The 25,645-nt window shown below is 39.4% G+C and overlaps 1 protein-coding gene across 10 annotated transcripts in view; it reads left to right on the top strand.

Moving 5' to 3' along the window:
* The window catches only part of TRPM3 (transient receptor potential cation channel subfamily M member 3), an 817,113-nt gene that overhangs the window by 701,145 nt on the left and 90,323 nt on the right, over positions 1-25,645 (top strand). For 7 of the 10 annotated variants that reach the window (XM_033122317.1, XM_033122314.1, XM_033122311.1 and 4 more), the window contains 5 exons: positions 11,497-11,597; positions 13,070-13,204; positions 17,832-17,882; positions 25,212-25,247; positions 25,401-25,541. In XM_033122317.1, coding sequence (XP_032978208.1) covers positions 11,497-11,597; positions 13,070-13,204; positions 17,832-17,882; positions 25,212-25,247; positions 25,401-25,541 — 464 coding nt within the window. The remainder of the gene's footprint in view (positions 1-11,496; positions 11,598-13,069; positions 13,205-17,831; positions 17,883-25,211; positions 25,248-25,400; positions 25,542-25,645) is intronic. The other 3 variants (XM_033122313.1, XM_033122321.1, XM_033122315.1) reach the window with 1 other exon arrangement.

The following is a 25,645-nucleotide window of genomic DNA, read 5'->3' as shown; positions in this document are numbered from 1 at the left end:
AATTAAAAAACGTCTAGCTGAATTAGTCTCCATCCAGGAGTGTTTGCATGACGATGACATTAACTTCATAAATTTGTTGAATTATTTCATTAACCTGGTAAATTTATTGTCAGAAATATGTAAGACATGAAAAATATTTGCAGTGCTTTAACGCAGTGCATAAACACAGAGCAATGTTTTCATCTATTATTCTAGTTAACCTTCAAAGCAATCCCTTGAGGGAGATATTATTGGTCGTGTTTTATAAATGAGAAACTAAATCTTGGAGAGGATAAGTAACTTTTCTGAGCCCCCACAGGTAATAAGTAAGCTCAGTGCCCTTCTCTTCCACCCAAAGAAGTCATTACAGCCTCTATTTACACTCACCATGCACCTGCTTTCCAGTAAAGGGCAACCTGACACGGGTCAGAATCAAGCTAGGCAGCTGCCATCTGGCTGGTAGGTATCTCATTCAGTTCTCCAAGAGGCCAATGTGTCTCATTCTTAATATCAGGGATAAATGACCTCTTCAAAGACCTGTAGATGGTAGTAGTATATGCCATAATATACCACTGTATACTATAATCTAAAGTACAAACAAAATGCTAAAAATGCACAAATGAAAGAGATTCCTGGGTCCAGGGGAAATTTTAATGCACCTCCACAATTCAGAATGCCAAGCCTATTATATGGAATAAACAGCCTACAGAAATACAAAATAAGTAATATGCCAATTTTTTCAGAGGAATTTCACATTGAGAGAAAGATCATTTTTAAAAATCTTATTAATACTGGAAATCTGAGCCTCCAAATAAACAGGTTATAAGAAAGTCCAAACAGGGTTGATTCTGCCCACACAGGAACACATCTTTTCATCCAATCGATAACTTCCTTAAAGTGTACTTGCAAACTGTATCTTGAACCGCATCATACCTTAGATGCATTTATAAATTTCTAATTAAGAATAAGAAATACTTTTGTAGAAGGGAATCCTTTTATAAAATAAGTATCACCTAAGTCACTGTTTTGTAAGGAATCATTTTGACAGCATGACTGTTGAAAATGGAGAACTCCTATTTGTGACTATCAGGGAGGGGTGGCAGAGATAAGGAACGACTGAGACATGCAGGAGGGTGACAGGGCAGAGTGGAGGGAGCCCCATTTAGAAGCAATCTTTGCTGTTCCAAAGAAAACGAACAACACTGAATTCATTGTGACTCACTTCAGAAGCTGACATAGACTACTAAGTAGACTTGGAAAGATTCCATCCAAACAGAAACTCAGTTATAGAACCTAAAGGAGGACTCAGGAGAGGACAACAACAAAAATATGAGAGCGAAAGAGACGGAGAAAGGGAGGGGGAAGGAGAGGGGAAGGGAGAGGGGAAGGGAGAGGGGGAGCAGCGAGAGGGAGAGCGAGAGGGAGAGCGAGAAAAGGTTTTATTTTTCTTTGAGGGCAGAAACTTTGGTCCCACCTTGTTTTGCTAGTGCCTACAACGAAGGCTGTCAAAGAGTTTTACAAAAAGCTGTTGAAAACCATCTAGGGGTCCATAGGGGTCCAGCTCTCTTCCTTTAAGGCTTCCCCTAGTCCCCTTTCTCAACCCCTGGGGCAGTAAAATGAAGATGTGAAGATTTCAGCGGGGGGGGGGGGGGGGGGGGGGGGGAATGCCGGGGTGAAAAGAGTGAAGGTAGCCAAAAGATACAAACTTCAGTTATAAGTCCTGGAGATGTAATGTATAGTGTGGTGACTAGAGTTAATAATACTGTGCTGTATACCTGAGGGTTACTAAGACAGTAGATCTTAAAAGTTCTCATCATAAGAAAAAAAAATGGTAAGTTTGTGATTAAACTTATTGTGGTAATCATTTTGCAATATGTACATATATCAAATCATTACGTGTACACTTAAAACTAGTACATGCTATATGTCAATTATATCTCAATAAAACTGGATAAATAAATCTCCAAACGCAAATGGCTTGACTGATAAAAAAAAAAAAGAATTAAAGGAACTGATATGTGAATTTTAGATAATATTTTACCATTTTACAATTTTGGGCTTAACTATATGGCATTCGAGAATATACTGGCTTTTTTTATTAATGCGGTGTAGGTTGTTTTTTTTTATAGAGGACACAAAAGCCTTTTTGCCTACTTCCCTTTGTGGGTATCATGAGTTCAATGAAATTTGCTAAGTTTCTATGAATAAAAAAAAAAAAAAAACAGCTCTGAAACCAGATTGCCTGGGTTTGAATCTCATCTCTAGCACTTCCCACCTTCTTCATTTTGGAAGCATTTCTGTGGCACTTCATAGTTTGTTCTAAGAATCCAATATATTAACATTTAGAAACAGTGCCTGGCACAAGCTAAGCATGAATGAAATATATCATTATCTTTATCTTAAATAAAGATAATGATATCAATATCATTATCTTTCTTATTTAGTAAAGATAAACCAAGAAAAAAAAACCGATCTTGCTGCAAAGGGCTCTTTCACTCAGTTGTCTGTTTTGTTTCTTACAAGCCAAATCTAAATTTCTTCCGCTAAAGTTAATTCAATTTTTCCTGATTCCTTTTACCTTTCTCCTGGGAGTTCGCTAAAATTATTTTTACCAAGAAGAGGTAGTTATCATTCAGGGCCAGAAAATAGAGCAACGAATAAATTACACACAGACCTCATCTACTTTTTTTTTTATTATTAAATTTATTGGGGTGACAATTGTTAGTAAAATTACATAGATTTCAGGTGTGCAATTCTGTATCACATCATCTATAAATTACATTATGTGTTCACCATCCAGAGTCAGTTCTCCTTCCATCACCATATATTTGATCCCCCTTACCCTCATCTCCCACCCCCCACCCCCCTTACCCTCTGGTAACCACTAAATTACGTTTCCCCAGATTAATTTTCAAACACCGTGGCCATCTTGTGGTTACTGATTGTTTTCTAATCCCCTCTCCTTCCCTCTTACCCCCACCCCCCGCCCATCTAGCAACCCTCAGTTTTTCCTCTTTGTCTCCAAAACTGTTTCTGATTAGTTCATTCACTTATTCTTTTCTTTAGATTCCGCATATAAGTGAGATCATATGGTACTTATCTTTCTCTGTCTGACTTATTTCCCTTAACATAATGTTCTCTAGGTCCATCCATGTTGTTGCAAATGGTATTACGCAGCCATAAAGAAGAAAGAAATCTTATCATCTACTTTTTACGTGTATATTTCAAGCCTTTAATTTGTTTTTTCTCAATATAGTAGTCACATTCCTAAGAGAGGCTCCCCAGGGTAGATGGAGTCTCTGCTCTGGGAAACAAATGAAGGTGTATCCTAGCAGCCTAAGTCACATGACAGCCAACTCAAGTCACATTTCAGCTCGGTTCCTTCCACCTTCCTGGTTTTCATACTCTCAGCTGATGGTATCCTCTCTTCCTTAACTTACAATGTTTAGGTTCATCCAAGTTCCCTTCCTATCATTCTTTTCCATTCAGGAGTATTAGTTTCTTCATTCAGTCTCTTTGCTTTTCCTCTTCACTCTGAAGACCTCTCTTCTTTGCTACAACCAATGACCCCTGGCCTCCATTCTCCAGGATTTCATCCATCGTGTATTTGCTCTTCCCTTTCTCTCCAGTGGCTCTTCGTCTTCTGCTATAAACACATTCAGGGTCCCTGTCACCTAAGAAGACCCTGACTCCTCCCACCAAGCCCCTCAACATTACATTTTACTTGTCCTCTTAACCATCATACTCTGAATGTCAGTCTGCTTTCTACCAGTTATCCTCAACCTCCGCTCACTCTAAATTCTTGAGTCACTCTTCAAATTCCTGCATTCCAGATTCTGTCCCACCCAGTTTACTCACACAGCTTTCAGTCCTCCTGAAGACCCCAAATACAAGTATGTACTCTTCTAACTCCAAGGATCATGTTCCTGAACCTTTAGCAACGTTTGACAGTGTTGACTTCACCTACTTCTCACTGCAGCTCTTTCTTATGACGGAAGCCCTCAGTTGGAAGCCTGACCCTACAAATCACTCTACTTGTCTGAACCTGTTTTCTGTTCTGCAGAGCAGGGATTGAGATATTCACTATTCAGTGTTTGTGAGCACAAAATGAGATAATATATGTAAAATCTCTGGCATATAATTAGCTCTCAGTGTATGATGGTGATTATACTTATTTTGACCTTTCCTTGGTGTCAGAGATACTGACTATCCTGCCTTTCCAACCACTCCTTTGTCTCCTTCATGGAAGCCTCTTATTTTTTCATTCTGCCTTCTGTCAAACTTAGTACCGTGACTTTAAATATCATGTCTACGTGACTGACCTCCAGATTTAACTCAAATCCCAGCTACCCTTCCTGCTCCCTCTTCTAACTGCTTACTGGACAACTCCCTTCAGTGTCAATAGGCATCTCAAATTCAATCAAATTAACTGTCTTAAGAAATGCATAAAAATAAAGACAAACGGTCTTTCCCTGAAAAGCTGGTTTGTACCTGATTTCCCCACTTATATCCATAGAGCCACCATCTTTCCATTATCCAGGCTCAAAGCCTCCATCAAATTCTTCCTCCCTTTGTTAAAGCAAATTCTTAGCTAATTTGGGGCATTTTTGCCACTACAGTAATCTGTCATGTCTCTCCTTTTTTTTTCTGTACTTGCTCAGCACCGTTAGGCCTTCAGTAATTTTGACCTAATTTAGTTCAATGACCTCTTAAGGGATCCTTCTGTTTCTTATTGAGCACGCTCCTGTCCATCCTTTATTCTTCAGTTAGAGGAATACTACTAATGCAAATCTCTGATCAAAGATACTCCTCTTTCGGACTTCCAGCATGGACACGGTTACATAACTCATCATTCCCTTCTTCTCCTACACAGCTTTCAAAGCCAATAATGAATAGGGAAGAAAAAAACAAGCAAGCGGCATCTTTGGTAAAACTAAGCAATGTTAGAAAGTATTTGTAATATGCAAGAGACGTGTGGGAGGAAAAGGGGAAAGCTGAGGAAAGAGAAACCAGCAGTGGCAATCTTCAAAAAGCACCAACAAAAATGTGATTCGTAGATGTGACGAGCACCCCAAGCAAGGTGCAAGTTTCTCTCTTTGTCTGGAACAGCGTGTGCAAGAATTAGAGTGAGTTGGATGGTGGCAGGAGACCCTCCTGACTGTAACTTAGTACATAGAAGGTGAGAAGGTGGGCTACATGTAGAATTATGCACATAAGCCATGTTTGCAGGAGGGAGTTTGTCTTTGTGATAGCTGAAAAGAAAGCTTTCCAGTGGGATTAATAACTAGCCTGGACTGCTACCCTGGGCCCATTATAAACCAACTCACTAAATTATAAAATAATATAAAGGGATTAGCATATACATATTCTTAAAAAACAAAAGAGCAAAATGTATTCACACACACAAAAACTAATCTTTATAAAAATGTTTCCTGGGAACAGATGAACATTATGAACAAATATTTTACTATGAATTAAACATTTTTAAATCTCAGTGAAGCACTTATTTATGAAGAAATAGTTCAAAGTTGGAATGCTAAAATTCAGGATCCGAGTAGGTGGGGAAGCAATAGGAGGTAAAATGTGAGTAGCATGCAGGCAGTAGAGGGGAAAAAATAAAATCATCACAGAAGTACAGAAGAAATGAGAAATGGTACAAGATCAGATATACATTGTGAAAAACCCCATGCAGGATACAAAGGAAAGAAGTGAGGAAAGTGAACAAAAAAGAAATGAAATGGAGATATTTAATTGGGATTAAAGAGAAATGATATTTATAGAAGACAGAAAATGGACATCCAATGTAAACATAGTTAGTCTCCAAAGAATAAAACCAAAATAATGGGTCAGAACAAATATTTTAAATATAATGACATAATTTAAAAATAAAATTTAAGGAATTTTTTTAATTAATATTTATTTAAAACTTTGATATAGGTATTGCAAGGGCCACCTTATGCTGGAAAAACTGATTAGAATCCTCAACACCCAGACATATCCTTGTAGAGTTACTGAACTTCAAAGAGAAAAACTAAAGAAAATAAAGAATGTTTTGGGCCACCAGACAAAATGATCAAGTCCCTTATGAGGTGGAAAATCAAGATGGTCTCAGACCTTCTTACAGTAATAGTCGATGTCAGGAGAAAATATAGCAACAGATTTTATATTGAGCCACTGTCAGTCAACTATAAAGACTACTAAAAAAAAGCGAAAACAAACAAACAAATAAAAAACAAGCTTAAAACAGCCTAGAACTCTGGCCTTATTATTCTCATAAGTAATTCTTGCAAAAACTACTAGAGAAGAATTCAATCTACCAACCAAGAGATGCTTGGGTACACTCTGGCAAAATCACTACTTGTGAGTATCGGTACTAGAATCTAACAGAACTAAGATAAAAACAAAAATGGGAATTTGAGTAACAAAAAGGAATGGAAATGTTATTTTCCATATCAAGGCAGAAATAATATAACAACAGTAACAACAGTATAACAATAGTATTTTTAGTAGCTCTGTATTAGTTTCCTATTGCTACCAGAACAAATTACAATAAATTTAGTGGCTTAACACAACAAAAATTGGTTCTCTTAGAATTCTGGAGGCTGGAAGCCTAAAATTGAGGTATCCGTAGAATTACCTTCCTCCTGGAGGCTTCGGGAGAGAATCATTTCCTTGCCTTTTTCAGCTTCCAGACGCTGCCTGCAATCCTTGATGCATGGCCTCTTCCTTGCATCAGTCCAACCTGTTGCTTTCACCCTCAGTGCCCTGCTACTACTTTGATCCCCGGTCATTGGATTGGGCTGTTCAGATAATCCAGGATAATCTCCTTTTCTCAAAACTCCTAACTTAATCACATCTGCAAAGTTACTTTGCCATATAAAGTAACATCTTCACTGGTTCCTAGGATCAGGGTACGGACTTCTTCAAGGGCAAGGGCATCATTCAACCTCCCACGAACTCCATGTTTTTAAATATCCACCATCCTTCCCTGCTCAGTGAAATTCTACTTCCTCAAATTGGTGGGACTCAGCTGACAAGGGTGTGCTCTGGACTTCTTATTTGTTTATGGCACTTACCACTTTGTTCTTTGATATAGTGATGTATGAACTTGTCATATCTCTCCCTTCATCCTATCCCACCTCCATTCTTTTCACATTAAAATGTCCTTGGGGGACGAGGTTGCAGACATGTTTCTGTTCCCGTATTCTACTGAAGGTACACACTAACTTCATCAAAGACTTCGTAATTGCCAAATCCAGTACACACTTTTAGGTTCACTCATTCATTCAACAAAGACTTATTGAACACCCATTCTGTGCCAAGCACTGTTCTGGATTCTAAGAATACAGCAGTGAATCCCTGGTCTGTTAAGATTTACATTCTGAAAATGGAAATAAATAATAAACTAATAGATACATAAACTGGTGCCTGGTAAGAATAAGAACTGTAAAGAAGGAAGGCCAGTCTTTCTCATTTGCCTTCTTCTCAACTTTTGCTCTAGTGATCCCTACCCCCTCCTTCTTGAAAGTCTCTGTTCCCATAGTTTAGGGCATCTCTGGGTTATCTTCCTGTCCCTCTGACTGCTTTCTGTGATTTTTTTTTCTAAAGATTTGCTTTGCTTTCATATCTTTTAAATATTGATGTTATTCAATTACCCATCCTCTGCCCTCTTCTTCTTGTGACCTTTAGGTTAACGTTTCCCAATCCTTTACCTCCATGCCTGACCCCTCCCCTACCCCAAACCTCAATATCCAAGGACCTCTAGTCATTCTCACCTCGATTTACCACAGGCATTTTAAGCTCAATATATTCAAGAATGAAATTTTGCTGTCCCCCAAATCTTGTTTTGGCATTGCACTGCCAATCTCAGTTGGTCATTACGTAGCCAGGCTACCAAACTGGAGACTAGGGGATCACTTTTGACTTCTCTTTCTCTCTGACTCCCCACTTTAAATCAATCACCCAAGGCTATCAATTTTGCTTTCTAAATCTCCCTCCATCCAAGCTGCTCCTCCGGGTCCTCATTATCCCTTACCTAGAATATTGCAAAACTTTCCTAACTCTTCCTCCTCCAGTGCCCTTCCAATCCTTTCTTCACACTGCTGCCAAAGCGATTTTTCTAAGACATGAATCTGACTGCATTGTTTCTGAGACGAAATCCTCCAGTGGTTTCCACATGCCTTCAGGAGAAAGAGAAACTCCTCCACATCATTATAAGTCCTCCTGTTCTAGCTTCATCTCTCTCTGCGTCTAACTCACACTATACCCCCAGCATTGAATCTTCAATGTCTTGCCATGAATTTCCCAAATTCACTGGGCTATTTAATTCCTCCACTATTTGTCTGCTGTTTCCTTTGATAGAACATCTTTCTTCATCTAATTGGTCTAGTGAACTAATCTATTAAAACCATGTGTGGTCATTATTTATGCACTTAAATCTTCCCTGACCTTCTGCAGAAAGAGGAAATAATAAAACCACATTTTTATGTCTTATCCCTACTTGTATTCATTCCTACATCAAGGCCTTTGCACTTGATGTTTCCACTTCCTGGAAGGTTTTCCCCCTAATTCTTCACTTGACAGCTTTTGCTAATCATTTAATTCTCAGTTCAAATGTTACTCTCAAGAAGGCCTACTGTCTACTCATTCTAACAGAGCACTCCACCACCACCCTGGGCACTAGAAGTATCACCCTTATACTGGTTCTTTAAAGGGCCTTCTCCATGCCCACCTGGGATCTGGCACCAGCCTGGCTATGGGCTATATGGGTGGGGTGCCCTGATCCCAAACCAGGACCTGCATGGACCGCAGACATATTTCAATACTTCAGTGCATTTTTCAACCATCTATTCTCCACATGGGGTCAACCAGATGCCCCAAATAACTCCCAGACTTGTGTTTACGAGGTTAACCAACGGATCCATGTCCAGCCCTGGTTTCAGGAAGGCAGTCTGGCCAGCAAATCACTCCAGCTGAATGGCACAATACTTCTGTCATGGGGTCACGCAGGATTGGGTAGCCAGAATGGTGCTGCCACATTGATTTGGAGTGACCCAAATTGTTTATATAGAAAAGGTCCCACATATCCTGGGAATGACACTGCTCCTTCATAGCACTTACACAACTTGAAACTGCACTGTTATTAGTTTGTTTATTCGTTTATTTTTTGAATCCCACTCTCCCACTAACAGAAGTAAGTTATAAGCTCCATGAAAAGAGTACTCTTAGCTATCTTGTTCACCATTGGATATTCAAAGACAAAACAGTTCCTGGCACAGAAGGTATTCAGTAAATTTCTGTTGAGCAGAAAAATGAATGATTGCATGAAATGGTATATTTAATTACAGACCTCTTTCCTCCTCTGAATGTAAGCTCTCAAGACAATGGATTTTGTCTTATTCACCTTGGTCCTCATACTGGCATAATGCCTGCCATATGAGAAGGCATGAAAGCAACATCTTTGAATGTATAAACAAATTAATGAATAAACAGATGAATGAGTGAATTAATGAACATACATTATCTAGACTTAAGGTTCTTAACCTTGTCTTCATGATTCTAATGTGAACATAAATTAAGAAACTCTAGTTCTTAAAAGCTCTTAGGGAGCTTTTAAAAGCTGCAGTGCTCAGGACCAGTTAAACCAGCATCTCTGGAGATGCATCCCAGGCATGAGTATATTTCAAATGTCCAGGCAAGTCCAATGTACAAGCACAGCTAAAAATAGGGTGACCAGCCATCCAGATTTGTGCAAGACTGAGGGATCTCCCAAGATGCAGAAATTTTGGTGCTAACCCTGATTATACTAGGCAAATGGGAGTGATTGGTCATCCTAGTTAAGAAACACTGATCCAAAATGTCATCCAGGACGATGCTTGAGTGATGTATTTTCAGTTTTTGGAAAGTCAAGACTCACCAGCTTCATGCTTTCCTTTGACATTTATCATGTTGCCTTCAGGTAGCTCACGTTGCTCTCAGTGACTGCTTCCGGCTATGTGTTCTTCTCCAGATTTGTACTGCTACTATTGACTTAGGTGACATATAAATTTGTGGCGTACAAATGGCAAGGGGAATAATTAAACCATTCCGGCATGTCAGCAACGACCAATAGAACAGCTAAAGAAGCGAAGAAAAGTATAAAGGCAACCTTTCCAAATGCAGCCCCAAGGAGCCTTCACTTTTATTCCCTTCAAAATGATGACAGTACATTTTGACATGTTCCTGTTTATCACTTGTTTGTGCCAGTGACCCTGGTATGAGTTTACAGTCTCTGTTGTTATCTGAAAAGATGAGAAATATATTTTTATGGAAAAATCCCTATGTAAACTGAATTAATATCCATCATTCCACACACTAATTATTTTACTACAAGTATATGGTTCATACTGAATCCATCAATGTGTGGACACCAGAATCAGACTGTGTTATCCAAAAATCAGCAAATAATAAATGTCGATGAGAATGTGGAGAAAATGGCATCCTTGTGCACTGTTGGCGAGATTGTAAATTGGTGCAGCCACTATGGCAAACAGTATGGAGCTTCCTCAAAAAATTAAAAAGCAGAACTACCATATGACCCAGCAATTCCACTTCTGGGCATTAATCTGAAGAAAACAAAAACACTAATTTGAAAAGATATGTGCACCCCCATGTTCCTCGCAGCATTAGTTACAATAGCCAAGATATGGAAGCAACCCAGGTATCCATCCACAGATGAATGGATAAGGATATAGTGTATAATGTAGTATTACACAGCAATGGAAAAAGAATGAAATCTTGCTATTTGCGACAACATGGATGGATCTAGAGGATATTACATACTAATTGAAATAACCCAGGCAGAGTGAGACAAATACCATATGGTTTCACTTATATGTGGACTCTAAAAACAAACAAACAAAATGAACGAACAAAACAAATACAGACTTACAGGAACAGAGACCAAAAGGATGGTTACCAGAAGGGAGGGGATGGGGTGAAAAAGGTGAAGGGGAGTATAGTCCATAATATTGTGATAAGTTTGCTCGGTGACATGTGATTACTAGAATTATTGGGGGTGATCACATTGTAAGGTATAAAAATGTTGCATCGCTATACTGTATACCTGAAACTAACATAATATTGTATACCAACTATAGTTAAATTTAAAAAAAAAAAAAAAAGATTATGAAGCAGTTGTTCTTAATGGCTGATTTTGTCTTTTTTCACCCCTGGGGGAATTTGGCAATGTCCAGAGGTGTTTATAATTGTCATGACTTTGGAAGGAGATGCTATTGGCATCTAATAGGTTGAGTCCAAATATGCTGCTAAATATTATACGATTACAGGACAGCCCCCGCAATAAAGGATTATCCTGCCCAAAATGCTAAGAGTGCCAAGCTTGAGAAACCCTTCTGTACACCTGAGTGTGCTCTTCAGGAAGAGGGGTATTGATGGCGGTGTTAGAGTGGGTCTCCTTGGTCTAATAACTGATCATGTTCTCTCTCCCATTTTCTCCTACTTGTCTACTGTACGCAGGAGCCAATGCCTCGGCCCCAGACCAACTGAGCTTGGCTTTAGCCTGGAACAGAGTCGACATCGCTCGCAGCCAGATCTTTATTTATGGGCAACAGTGGCCGGTAGAGTATATGTTGTCATCCCTGAAAAGCCCGCTTGCTTGGGCAAGGGTATTTGTTTTAAGGAGCCTCTGAGACCAGCTCAGAAACGGCTTCCTTTTCTTTAGGGTGGAAATAATTTAGGAAATCACTGCCACCTGGTGGAACATACAACAAAGCACAACTCAAAAAACGTTCCAAATGTTTCTATCTCTCTGAGTGGCCCTTGATAGCAATTTTCAGCAGCAAATGATGCCATTTCCTTTAAATGTATGAAAATAAAATATGTGTGTATATATGTATATATATATATACGACAAAGTTGTGTTAATTAATTAAAATTAAGGAAGGACTGGAATTAGCAATTTGTTTCTGCTTGTCTTTGAGGTTGCTTCTTCCAAGTGGTGTCACCCCGTGCTGGTGTATGGCTGGGGCGCACCTCAGGATGCAGAATTAGCAGGTTTCCCCACGCAGGTGCCATCTGGTCCTGGTTGCTAAGCACAGGTCCTCCCTATTCCCAAGAACAACACAGAGGGAACCAACACTTTATATAACTGTTCTTGGTTTGTTTCCCTCAATTGACTCTCCCCAAAATAAAAACTTGGAAAATTAGCCATTGGGTGATGTATGCATGTATCCTCAGGAGGCAGCCAGCAGCCTGAAATTTGATTTCTGTGCCTAGCAAATCACTGACAGACAACATCCTCATGTGCAGGGCTTCCTTTCCCCAGAGAGCTTCTGCCCACTGAGCCCCTGTCTTTGTTTAGTGCCACTAGTGCATTGCTGGTGTGGAAAGATTTGTCAAGGAGTCTGGACACAGGGAAATTTTTGTGACAGGAATTACATAAAACCCTAGTAAACAGACCAAAGGACCTAAATAATTGCTAGGTCTCTGGGTAGAAATGGGTGAGATGGAGGCAAGATGCTATCACTTAAGTTAAAAGAAAAAATAGAACAGCCTACTTTCTAATCTGTTTACTAGGGTTCCTCTTCTCAAGTCAGCCAGAGTCTAATTCAGAGTCTAAGGAAGATGAAAACAAATATAGCACTTCACTGGTAGTGCAAAAGCAAAAGCTTGGTCAGAGAGTTGGGGGAAGAAAAGCTTTGTAAACTCTTGTACCGTCTCAATATTGAGAGGGAGGGAGGGACGTAAGGAGAGAGAGAGAGAGAGAGAGAGAGAGAGAGAGAGAGAGAGAGAGAGAGAGAGAGAGAGAGAGAGAGAGAGAGAGAGAGAGAGAGATTGAGATTGAGATTCAAGGGGGGAAATAAATTTTGGACCGAGAAATCCTTGAATTCTATTTGTGAAGACAGGTCCCAAAACACAAGAGAGACTATGACTGTCCCAAAAGTGGAGCTGAGAACAGTCTTGCATGTTCTTGAATATGCTGAAAGTTTACCAGATGTCAAAGGCATCCATTTGTAAACTATTCTGGTGAATGCCAAAAAACTGCATCTTTAGACCCTGGGGCAAACTAACTCACTGACTTGATTTGCAGGTGGGGTCTCTGGAGCAAGCCATGTTGGATGCCCTAGTTCTGGACAGAGTGGATTTTGTGAAATTACTCATAGAGAATGGAGTAAGCATGCACCGTTTTCTCACCATCTCCAGACTAGAGGAATTGTACAATACGGTAGGACCAAGCTAAGGCACTTTTTATTTTCTCTACATTTTTTGTTTTACCTTCTCCTGCTCCCCACATGCCTGTGAGTCTCCTCCCTCCCCTCCAAATGCATGGATCATTTTTCACAAATGCTTCCTTAGACCTGTGTAGACAATAAACACCAAGATTCCACTTGTTTTAACTGCTCAGTTGTCAGCATCTAAGGCAGAAAGTCATGTGATCACCAAAAGGTAACGTTCTCAGATTCTTACACAAAACCACAAGGCTCTGGAAATTAGAACACAGTTTATTTGTAAGCCCAGAGAGTGGTGAGGCAATCAGCAGAAGAGGATTGATTTAACTCCAAGCATCAAAGGAGACCGATTATCTATCCTGCACCATCTTGTTATTCTTAGAACTATAAAGTTCATTCCTTTCCCACTATAATGGAATAAAATGTAAAACTCCTCTTGTTTGGAGTTACCCAAGAACAATTATTTGTTGTTTTGTAAAGATGTGTTAATTCATGCACTAGGGATACCAAGGAGTAATCGTAAGAAACACTACTAATTAGGAAGTTTTTGAGAGTATTCAGTGAGTTAAGTACATGGGCCCTGAGCTGATACTCACTAAAATCCAGTGAAATTTAAAATGTAGATATTGCTTTCTCCCATTTTACAGATGAGAAACCTGAGGGCAAAGAGTAAATTGGTTTATTCACAGTCACAAAATTCCTAATAATTTTGTGACTGTGAATAAATTTGGACTCGGTCCAAATTTGGACTCGGTCCAAATTACTAAGAAAGAGGCTAGTACTGAAGCAAAGCTTGTCTCAGAGATTACTTTTCCCCTTATTTGTCACAATGCTTCTCTGTCCCACCACCCACAGTGGGACAGATGAGATGGCACTTTTTGACCTATCCCCAGTCAGTGATAGGTTTTAGATGGTGCCACCCTGGCTCTATCTTATTCCTACTGCTGGAAGTAGAAAACGGATTAGCAGAGTAGCTCCAGCTTTCTGTTTTCTCTGCAGATTTTGTTGTTGTTGTTCAGCATACTGAGACTTTCAGTAAGAATAATGGACCAAAATGGTGGCGTAGGAGGCCTAACTTTCTATCCCCACAAAAGGATAAAACATTATCGATAGAAGCAATGGATACATCCCTAGAAACATATAACCTACCAAGTCTGAATTATAAAGAAATAGGAAAATTGATCAGATGAATAACAGGTAAGGAGATTGACTCAGTAATCAAAAACCTCCCAACAAAGAAAAACCCAAGAATAGGTGGCTTCACAGGTGAATTCTATGAAGCATTTAAAGAATTAAGCCCAATTCTTTTTCAGCTCTTCAAAAAATTGAAGAGGAGGGAACACTCCCAAACTCACTGACCTTGATACCAAGGCCAGATAAGGACACTACAAGAAAAGAAAACTACAAACCGAAATCCCTGATAGATAGAGATGGAAAAATTCTCAAAAAAAAAAAAAAAAAAAAAAAACTAGCAAAGCAAATTCAACCAGCACATTAAAAAGACTATGCACCATAATCAAATTAGATTCATTCCTAGATACAAGGATGGTTCAACATATTACAAATCGATAAATGTGATACATCACAATAATAGAATGAATGATAAAATCATATGATCACACCTATAGAAAAAGCACCTATAGAAAATCATATGATCACACCTATAGAAAAAGCATTTGGCAAAATTTAATATCCTTTCATGGTAAAAACTGTCAACCAATTGTGTATAGAAGGAACATACCTCAACATAAAAAAGCGATATATGACAAACCCACACTCAATAGTGAAAGGTTGAAAGCTTTCCCTCTGAGACCAGGAAAAAGACAAGGGTGCCCACTCTCACCACTTCTGTTTAACATATTACTGGAAGTCCCAGCCAGAGCAATTAGGCAAGGAAAAGAAACAAAAGACATCCAATTTGGAAAGGAAGAAGTAAAATCGTCTCTGTTGGCTGATAAAATAATCTTGTACATAGAAAATTCTATAGACTCCACCCAAAAATGGTTAGAACTAAATGAATTCAGCAAAATTTCAGGATACAAAATCAACATTCAAAAATCAGTTGCATTTCTACACACTAACAACGAACTATCTGAAAAAGAAATAAAGAAAACAATCCCATTTACAATAGCATCAAAAACAATAAATTACTTAAGAATAAATTTAAGCAAAGAAATGAAGACCTGTATGCCAAAAACTATAAGACGCTGATGAAAGAAACTGAAGAAGACCCAACTATAATAAATGGAAAGAGATCACATGTTCTTGGATTAGAAGTGTAAATATTGTTGAAGGGTCCATGCTACCCAAAGCTATCTGTAAATTCAGTGTAATCCCTTTAAAATTCCAATGACATTTTTCACAGAAATAGAGAAAAACAATTCTAATATTTGCATGGAACCACAAAAGACCCTGAATAGCCTAAGCAATCTTGAAAAAGAAGAACAAAGGTGGAAGCATCACACTTGCTGATTTCACACAAAGCTATTGTCATCAAGATATATGGTGTTAGCATAAAAACAGACACATAGACCAATGGATCAGAGTTGAGAGCCCAACAATAAACCCATGCATATATTGGTAACTAATATTTGACAAGGGCGTCAAATATTAAAAAAAAAAAAAAAAACCACTGTAGAAGCTCCTCAAAAAATTGGGGGCTGAAGGGTGGTGAAAAAGTGGAGATATTGGCCAAAGGGTACAAACTTTCAGTTATGAGTAAGTTCCAGGGATCTAAAGTACAGCATGGTGAGTATAGTTAACAATACTGTATTGTATACTTGAAGTTGCTATGAGAGTAGAGGTTTAATTGCTTCACCATAACAACAACAAAATGGTAATTATGTGAGGTGAAGGATGTGTTGAGTCGCCTTATTGTGGCAAACATTTCACAATATATACGAGTATCAAACCATCACACTGTACACCTTAAACTTACACAATGTTATGTGTCAGGTATATCTCAGTAAATCTGGGGGAGAAAAGAATAATGGGGTTTTTAATAAAATGAAAAAAATGAAACACAGAGTTGAATGACTTGCATGTCAATTAGAGAACCAAGACAGTAGAGTGACTTCTTCCAATCATTGGAAAGAAGGAAGTAGGGAAGTTCTAGATTGAGAAAGGCCAATAGATTTCATCACTCCAATCAACTGGTGGTGTTTCCCTGGAGTCCTCTGTTGAGGAGGATTAGGGTGCAGCGAATGGCCTCAGTAACAGTCACAGCTAACATTTCCTGAGTGCTAAGCACTGCTTTAGTAGGTTTATAAACATTCATCATTTAATCCTCCCCACAGCCCGATCAGATAAGTGGTATTATTATCCTCGTTTGAGAGTTGGTAATACTGAGTCACAGCGAAGTAGCTTGCCTGTGGTCACAGCTGGTAGGGAGCAGAGCCAGGTTGGGAGCCAGGCATTCTGACTCCAGAGCCTGCATGCGTAATCCCTACACAATACTCCATCCCTCAGTGGAAAAAGAGTTCTGAGAACTATGTCCGCATGACTGGGCTGAGACTTGAGGCAGCGTCCAGGGACTGTCTCTGTCCTTGAATGTGTCCTTAAGGATTTGCCATCATTGTTTGAGTTCCTCCGGTAAAGTTGCCAGATTTAGCAAATAAAAACACCGGATGCCCATTTACATATGAATTTCAGATAAACAACAATTTTTAGTATAAGTGTGTCCCAAATATTGCACAGGACATACTTCTATTAGAAATTAGTCATTCTCTATCTGGAAATCAAATGTAACAGGGCATCCTGTATTTTATCTAGCATTCCTATTCCTGAAAAACAATTAGGTGGTGAACAATTTCATTTTATTCTTACCTTAAGCAAACATAACATCTTTTTCCCAAGCCTCTCTTTTTCCCAAATTACCTGTGGCTTTTTCTTTCAACTGGAGTTTAGCAAATTACCACCCAAGAACCAAATCCAGCCCACTGCCTGTTTTTATATGGCCTGCAAGACCGAGAATGGCCTTTTACATTTTTTAATGGTTGAAAACAAATCAAAAGAATGATATTTCGTGACATATTGAATTTTATGAAATTTTACTTTTTGTGTCCTCAAATAAAGTTGTATTGAAACATAGGCAAGCTCATTTGTTTAAGTATTGTCTCCAGCTGCTTTCACACAACAGAGGAGTTGAACATTTGCCATGAAGTCTGTATGGCTGACAAAGTATAAAATGTTGACTATCTGGGTATTTACAGAAGACGCTTGCCAACCTCTGCTTTAGACAGTTTCTCATTCATGATGGGTAATAAACAAGTTGGGACTGGCAGGATGCCAAACTGTATTTCCAATGCAGTAAGTTGGCACCTTTGTCTCCCCCTGCTGCATAACTAGCCCCTCAAATGATGTTTTGGCCCAGCTGTCAACAGAGTTGATGGCTTCCTTGATAAAGTTTGAACCTAGAACCTCAAATGCTTTTTCTTGAGGAACCACAATCCAAAACTCTGCCAGTGTGTTTAGAAAAGACAGGGGCAACTGAGCAAGTACAACAAGATTCATCTGAATAACTGTCCCTCCGCCAGCCAGAACCCTCCCTTCCAGATCCTTCTTGCCTTGCCAGTGAGATCCCCTGACTAGCAAAACCATTTGATTCTTCTTTATTGTTTTCAGAGACACGGGCCCTCAAACACATTGTACCACTTGGTCAGGGATGTCAAAAAGGTAAGAACCCTCTCGACTGCAGGTCGGAGGCCCTGTCTTGACTGCTTCCTGTGATTAGAAAGCGCCTCCGTTTTGCATTGCATGAGCTGCCAGAGTATTCCTGTCTTTGCCAGAACCCACTCATTGCAGGACACAGTGTGTGTGTGTGTGTGTGTGTCTTTTAACTCTGACATTTCTGCTTACGATGCAGCTGTGGTTTTATCTCCAGTCTCCATGGTTTTAGATGCTTTCACTGGGCATAGTGCTTTTGGAGAGTGGCACTCTAGGCGTTTCCCATGTCGTGTGGATTTATGCCATTACTGATATTTTTCTATATGTCCCTCACTGTTTGGGGAGCTAGTCTCCAGGCTGTCCAACTGACCATAAGCAGTATCTTCATTTACTAGCGCCTGATGCAATGTATCATTGTCACTTCTAGCATGATACAGACTGTAGTAAACATAGCTCAAAAAGTCTCAGGGCAACAGGGACTAAAACATATATATGTATTCCGTTCTCCTAAAACTGTATTTTTGCCGGTATATTTTTTCATGTTCATCACCTAATTTGATGAGGGGGAGGAGGTAGCCAATAAGTTTGGATCAATTAGATTTATTCCCAGTTTACAGATGAGAGGACTGAAATGCAAGGAGGCGAAAACTATATTAAGTGGTTAGTGAAGAGCTAGGATTAGAAGTCTGAACCTTTGATTAATAATAATAAAATAACAATACATAACATTTAGTGATAACTAGGTGCATGACACAATCTAAGCTTTCTATGTATCTTAGCTCGTTTCATCTTTAAACAATTCTATGGAGTAAAATTTTTATTTTATTATTATTTTGTTATTATATAGTACTATTCCCACGTATAGATGAGAAGAGTGAGACACAGGGAGGTTACATTTAAACTTACCCCACTGCTTGTTCCTTTGCCCCCCACAATCTCTTTCAGAGGTAGCTTCAGTTCTGAGTCTTTGACAGCATTCCCAGAAAGTGATGCTTTAACTCCAAAGGATAAAATAGATGGTGGCACTTCTCTCACCTCACACCCATGTGCACGCACACACACAGGTATACCCACCTACCTGTTTGTAGCAATTCTTCACCAAAGTACATAGGACATAGAGAAAGCTACAAGCTAAGGTCATAAACAGAGTCCAATTCCTTCATGTCATAGGACTTTGTTGGCTAGAACTGACCTCTAGGTGTCCTGTAGCCACTTTTTCATTTTTCCTTTGAAAAGCCACCCAAGATGCTGGGGCTGTTTATAATGTACCTATTAAGCCACTGGACCTTTTTCATCTGTGTGAGTGAGTGAAGCTTGTAGTTCTTTCAAAGCAAGGGAAACAGCTGCTGTACGATGTGTACATCCAATCCAACCACCACTTCACTAAGACCACACCTTTCCTTAGTCTGCCCCGTTTCAAACCATAAGCATACCTGCCCTCAACAAACCCATTTCTCTTTTCCTCAAGACTTCCAATTTTGTTTAATTTATCCTGGCTTACAATTGCCTGGAAACTGAAAAAGGGGAGTCTCTCGGAAGATTACGTGTACACATCCAATGTGTATTCTTAGCCAAGACATCATGTTGTTCAATAAAATATCTTGAGTTTTCATAAAATAATGAGATATTGTCCCCCTTCCCTTAAGCTATTCCCAAGAATTGGGGAGGAAGGAATTGTGAGTTTCTCTGAGGAGACAGCTGTGCCTTTGATCCTCAGTCCCAGCCATCGGCCGATCCAAACTTTCAAATAAAGTCACTCATCCGCCTCCATCACCCAGGTTCTCAATGTCTTGCCTGATTTTCAAAGGGATTTTGCAGTTGTATTTTACTGAGTATAAATGATCAATATCTCTCCTATTAGGTTTTCTTCCTCGTAGGACTCTGCTTTGCAATATCCTTTTCTCTTTTCTGAAATCCCATTAGCTGCCACTTACATTCGCTTGAATCAGTTGTATTAAAAGACATGGAGAGTGTTTCTAAAGTACAGGGTTTTTTTTTTCTTTTTAACTTTGTAGCTAAAGATGTGCCTCAAAAGTAATAACTAATAAGAAAGAACAAGATGGTAAGAATTGGGGAGGAAGGAGTATTAGTTAGGAGCAGTTTTATTTCTCTTTTAAGTGTGATTTAAATGGTGGAACAAGAATATAGTTACATAGGGTTCATTTACTTACTAATTTAGTAGCTGGAAAAAATGACAACAAATCACCCAGGATAGTACTGAACTGGCTTAGGAACAATTTATCCTTTTATTTGGGAATAGAGACTGCCCAAATGGTGGGGAGAACAAGAAAGCCTACGTCTAGTTTCTTCCCTTGGGAAGAAATAGGGGCAGGAAATGCAGACTCCATTTATTTCTGTGATAAAGGTGAACATTTGACTAATGGAGAGCAAGAAAGAGTAAGAGTGGTGGCCAACAGAGCTGGAAGTGGCTACATTTTATGGTACATGGAATAAGGGAGCTTAAAATGAGGCGTTTTATTTGTATTTCTTTTTAAAAGTGAATGATAGAGAAATTAATATTGGTGCACATCTTCTCAGAGGGTTCCAGGTGACTTCCAATAAGATACTCAAAGTCTACAAAAACTAGGTTTAAAATGCTAAGAAAATCTTGGACAATTTAAGCAATTTTTGAAATTAAGGAACATAATAATTAGTATGTGCTTTGTGCTTTACGCTTATAGAACTTTATGCACATATTAACTGATTTGATCTATGACAAAAAATTCATCAGTGAGTGATAAGCCCCAGTACACAATGCTGTTCATAAGTGACAAAGTGTTTGTAACTTATTGGATGTTTGGACGTTAACTATAGTGTTTGATTGTCTGTAAATGAAATGTAAGTAACGCTTATGAACCCGGGGAATGCATGTAGGAATTATCAGACAGTCATAAGTTAGCCAGCATGACATCTCCAAGTCCAACTCGCCTCTGAAATAACAGAACTGAACATGGAGAATTGTTCCCAAGCTAGTTTCAAAATCTAAAATTATTTATATCAAGGGAGCAATCTAGGAGCAATAAAGTAAACAGTTGATATTCAGCATCAATCAGAAATTTCATATGATATAAGTCAACCCAATTCTCTGAACTGTTTTCACGCATAAATCCACTGGATATACCAATGCTCTCTTATTAAACCAGAGTGGTCGAGTCTGTCTGCTTTCTTCGTGAATTCTAACTTGCCAGTTTAGTAGCTAACTGTCTGCTCAATTTGTGCCTCTGTATGTTTCAAATTAGTAGCTTTTTCTTAAATTAAATGTGCTAATACTTCAAATTACCTATACTGTCCCTCCGCACCAAACGAGGATGCTATTTAAGTATTATACAGAAGTAGTGGTGAAATTATGATAGTTTAAAATGCATTCATATGAGAATCAAGACCCAGAACTTTGCAGAATAAAGAAACAAAAAAAGCATTTCAGACACACTTTGGGTAAAGAAAGGACAGTTTCATAATACCATCTGCTCAATTCATGCAAATTTACAAAAGTATTCTAATTTTTTAAAAGATTGGTGGCCCAGTCTACTACCATACCAAGGATTCGGGGGAACGTCCTCTTTTTTCATAAACTTTCACCAGAATAGTCTTTGCCCCACTCTTGTCTTGGTAAACCTGACAACCAGCTATCATTTTACACCTTACACACAGAGAAAGAAACAATCTTATTTCGAAAGCTTATTATAAATTTCCAAGAAAAAAAGTGTGTCCTTAACTGCTGAAATCTGATAGCGATAGCATGAGCTGACATCTGAAAAAACAGAGTGCATTTAGAAGAGAAGATCTAATAAGTGAATTGAAACTATTCTTTCAATTAAGTCTTCCTTAGGCATGGTCTGGATTAAAATTTAGCTTCAAAGTAGTAGCTCATAGCATAAAAAAAAAGGAGACAACGTTTTCAAGTTGTCAAATTGTACCTACCCAAGTTTCTCTGTGTTATTCTGTGGATCAAACTATTTGAATCACATGGCTTGCCATGTATTAAGTCATGAAATGGGAAATAAGTGTTTGGGCTTTACCAATTACCAAAATAATTACCAAAAAGGGGAGAGGAGAATAACGGAAACAGCAGGCAGGCGTATTACTCCGGTATTATTGTTGACTTCCTATTTAAAAAGAACCCAAGCAAAGGAAGACTCCCCCCAGAAGGTTTTTGGACATTACCTGTGGTGTCTGAGGTAACGTTCACTTTCTCTGCTTTGTCCAGAGGCCGTGTTTGTGATGAGCACAGCCCTATATCCCTGTCGCTTCCTTTTCCATCCCTTGTCTCTGACTCCCAGCGCCCTTAACCAAACTGCAGGGAATTCGTAGAAATTACATCAACTCTGGAAGCTCCAGACAAGGGTCTTTTCCCAGTGACCTTGCAACAAAGAAACAAGAGCAGCCTTCCAGTGGTCAGACAATTGGACCTTTCAAAATAGACAAGACCTTAGATGTAAATGTGTCCAAACAGCCTGTTTTCAAAGTGTAAACTGCGGTACAGAGAAAAGATGTGATCTGTCCAGGATCACACGGGGGCAGAACCACGACCACAGCCCTGCCCAGTGCTTTCCACTGTGGGGTCATATGATTGACTATTCTCTGTACATCTGTGACATCTGCAGGTTACAGGTGGTCAAGGTTACAGCCCAGCACCTCACACAGGCTCCGATGTTGCCATCCCTTTCAGAGTTCACCCAGGACACAGTTATCGCAAGAGGCCTCAATTGTACCCAATTTTATTCACTTTACGAAATCTATTTCTTCTTCACCACAAGGTTTCCCCTCTCCCTAGTAAAACTTGTGACACTAACTTCCCTTAATTTCTCTGTTCCCAAAAGACTCTGGAGAGAAACAGCTGTAACTAGTCTTGCAGACTGAATTTAAACACATTACTTGGTAAAATAAGCTTTCGCTCCTCCAGATGTCACTTCTAGAAAAGCATTTGATTCTCCCCTTATCTCCAAATCCTCCCATCTGCTCTGTGTTCGTTTAGGTGACCTTATTACACAAATAAAACACAAGCAGGTAAATGCTGGTGAGGGTGGAACCCTCATTGGCTTCAGTTACGTGAACATCGCCCTCTTGTGGTCAAACAGAATGCAGGCCAGTTCCTTTCTGGCCTTTACTGAAAGCTGGTAGAACCCAGGGTAGTCCCGGAATCTTTTCTCCCCCTTCAGATCATATCATACATACATAAATCACTCTGAAATCATCAAGGTTTATATTAGAAGTTTCTAGAAAAAGAAGATTCTAGCACCTTCTTTGGTAGTCTATAAACCTAACAGCCCTTTATGAATAAAGTCGTTAGCAAAAAATATTTTATTTGCCCCTCTTAAATTTTTATTCATTTTGAATTTTACTACTATCACATTTCCTGACAACCCCCACTCTTACACCTCAAATGTATAAATATTGCCACTCAGTATTGGTCTTCAGGAAACCTTGGGTCGTGTTCAAACCAATGCTTACACATAGGTTTCTCAAAAGAAACCTATAGGTGCTAGGCTCACTATTACCCATGTTTTAAATTTACAAAATCATTACAGGATTAAAAATAGCCACAAATTCATAGACTTGCTATGATTGCCTTTCAATAGCATCACAATAAATTCTTTGGAGATTTTTTTCCAAAACCTGGTACTTGAGCATTACAGACCATAGAGGCCATGAATTTCAACCCTTTTTAATAGGAAGAAAATTGATGCCTTGAGTTTTCTCAAGTGACTGACATATGAAGGATTGACAGAAGCCCAGGGCAGTTCACTCATAACCCGTGTTCCTTACCCTGCCTACCTCACAGTGCCAGGGAAAATAACAGAGATGAGGTGGGCCTCCTCAGGAGGTCATTCGTTATAGGAGCCAAATGCATATGAGATGAGGCTGCCCCATATGTGCGCAGGTCCTGGGGCTCCTCTACTTTTGAAATAACAGGCTTGCTTAACCATCTGGTAGAGCCAGACTATACAGACACTGCAGCATTGTTCACCTGTCCGAAAATAATGCAGAAAAGTTGTTGGGCAGGTAATATTTTTAAACTCGGTTTAATGTTTATGGAAAGGGTAATACCTGAAAAGTTACGATCTTAAAATAAAACCATCTATAAGTTCCCTTTTTAATATGTTGTCCATGCTTTGCATAAAGAAGTCAGACAACTGGTCTTTCTTGATAGCCTGAGGATGGCTTACTGTAGTGATTAGTCAGATTGATGAGATAAGCATCAAACAAAAGTGATTCCACAATTCTGAGAAAGATGGAGAGGAGAGGAGAGACCTTTTGCGTGAAGGGACAATTCAGCTAATGAAACGGATTTCAGATTGGGTTCTGATGGGCCAACGTCAAGGATCGAAGGGAATCTATGCCTCAAAGTGCTTCCACTTCATCTATGACACACTTCACACAGTCCCATTTTGCTCAGACCACTCAAATTAGGTCCCCAAGCCTGCCCTGTGCCCCAACTCAAGGGAGAGATAGGACCCAATGTGTGGGCTGAGAACTAAGTCTAAGGGCAGCAAGGAAGCTGACGGGCAGCACGGGGACTTCATGCATGGGCTGGCCCATCAGTTGCTATCCATTTATTCCTACCCCACTGAGAATACGGATACAGCAACACACATACTTCAAGTCAAATTTCTGCAGCAAACTGAGGCTTTCACAAACAGGAATGACTCATAGGCTGTGGCTAGGTAGTACTGTTACTGAGAATATAATACTAATAAAAAACCAAACTGAGCCTTTATCCCAACCATATCAGTTAATGTTACTGTTTTACTCATTCACATTTTCAACAATAACAACAGAAAAGCATTTTGAATGCCTCCCACACCCAGGCACCATAAAAGGCACTGGGAATACAATGATAAAGAAAACTATTAAAAATATAAGGTTATTCCTTCCTGCTTTCCCTTTCATCACAAGGGATGTTCATAAATGACTTCATCCTGACATCCATCCTGCTCTCCTTTTATGAAAAAGGTGCCAAATTTTCACTGTTAAGAGAGACTTGGTATTATGAGAGATCTGAGCTCTAAGCATACCCCACCGGATGCAGGCCCTGGTAATAGCAATCCCCTTCTGGAAGGAGTCTTCATTTAGTGAGTGTGAAGAAGCAGATGATCAGCAAGGAGGCAACATCAGGCCTCGGTCAGCGACAGGACAGCGAGGGGGCCCCCAGGCCATCTGGGGAACCTAGTTCCTAGTGTCTGGGAGTGATAGCATTTGCCATGTCTAGCCTTGTGTTTCTTTCTGCTATACTGGTGTTTTTTTCTCCCCAGCTGAAGACTTGAATAAATATTTTGATTTTCTGTTATTACCGACGGTTACTGCATCTTCTTATTTAACTTATGTCTTCTTTCCAAGCGAGAATATCCAGGTTTCGGTTGGATCTATTTTAAGGTGAATTAATTAACCAGCATAATAATACATTCATATGTTTCTTTTTTAATTATATTTTTTACTCTAAAATAGTTACAGAATACCAGGAATAGAATCCCTAGTAAATCACGCTGTCTTCTGGATTTGTCTGTGTGTGTTGTTTTTCCCCGATAGGGGAACCTGCCCCCAGACTACAGGATCAGCCTGATTGACATCGGCCTGGTGATCGAGTACCTGATGGGCGGCGCTTATCGTTGCAACTACACGCGCAAGCGCTTCCGGACGCTCTACCACAATCTCTTTGGCCCCAAAAGGGTGAGGCTTGCAGCAAATTGCATTTCCTGGACTCCTGGGAGGAATAGAGTGTGACAGATTTAGGGTGTGGCTCCCTGCTCTCTAAGTGGAAGATCAGATGAGAA

The sequence above is a fragment of the Rhinolophus ferrumequinum genome, chromosome 12 (assembly GCF_004115265.2).
Source record: "Rhinolophus ferrumequinum isolate MPI-CBG mRhiFer1 chromosome 12, mRhiFer1_v1.p, whole genome shotgun sequence".
NCBI classification, from domain to species: Eukaryota; Metazoa; Chordata; class Mammalia; order Chiroptera; family Rhinolophidae; genus Rhinolophus; species Rhinolophus ferrumequinum.
The sequence above is the reverse complement of the archived record's forward strand: the minus strand, read 5'-3'. Positions and strand labels throughout refer to the sequence as shown.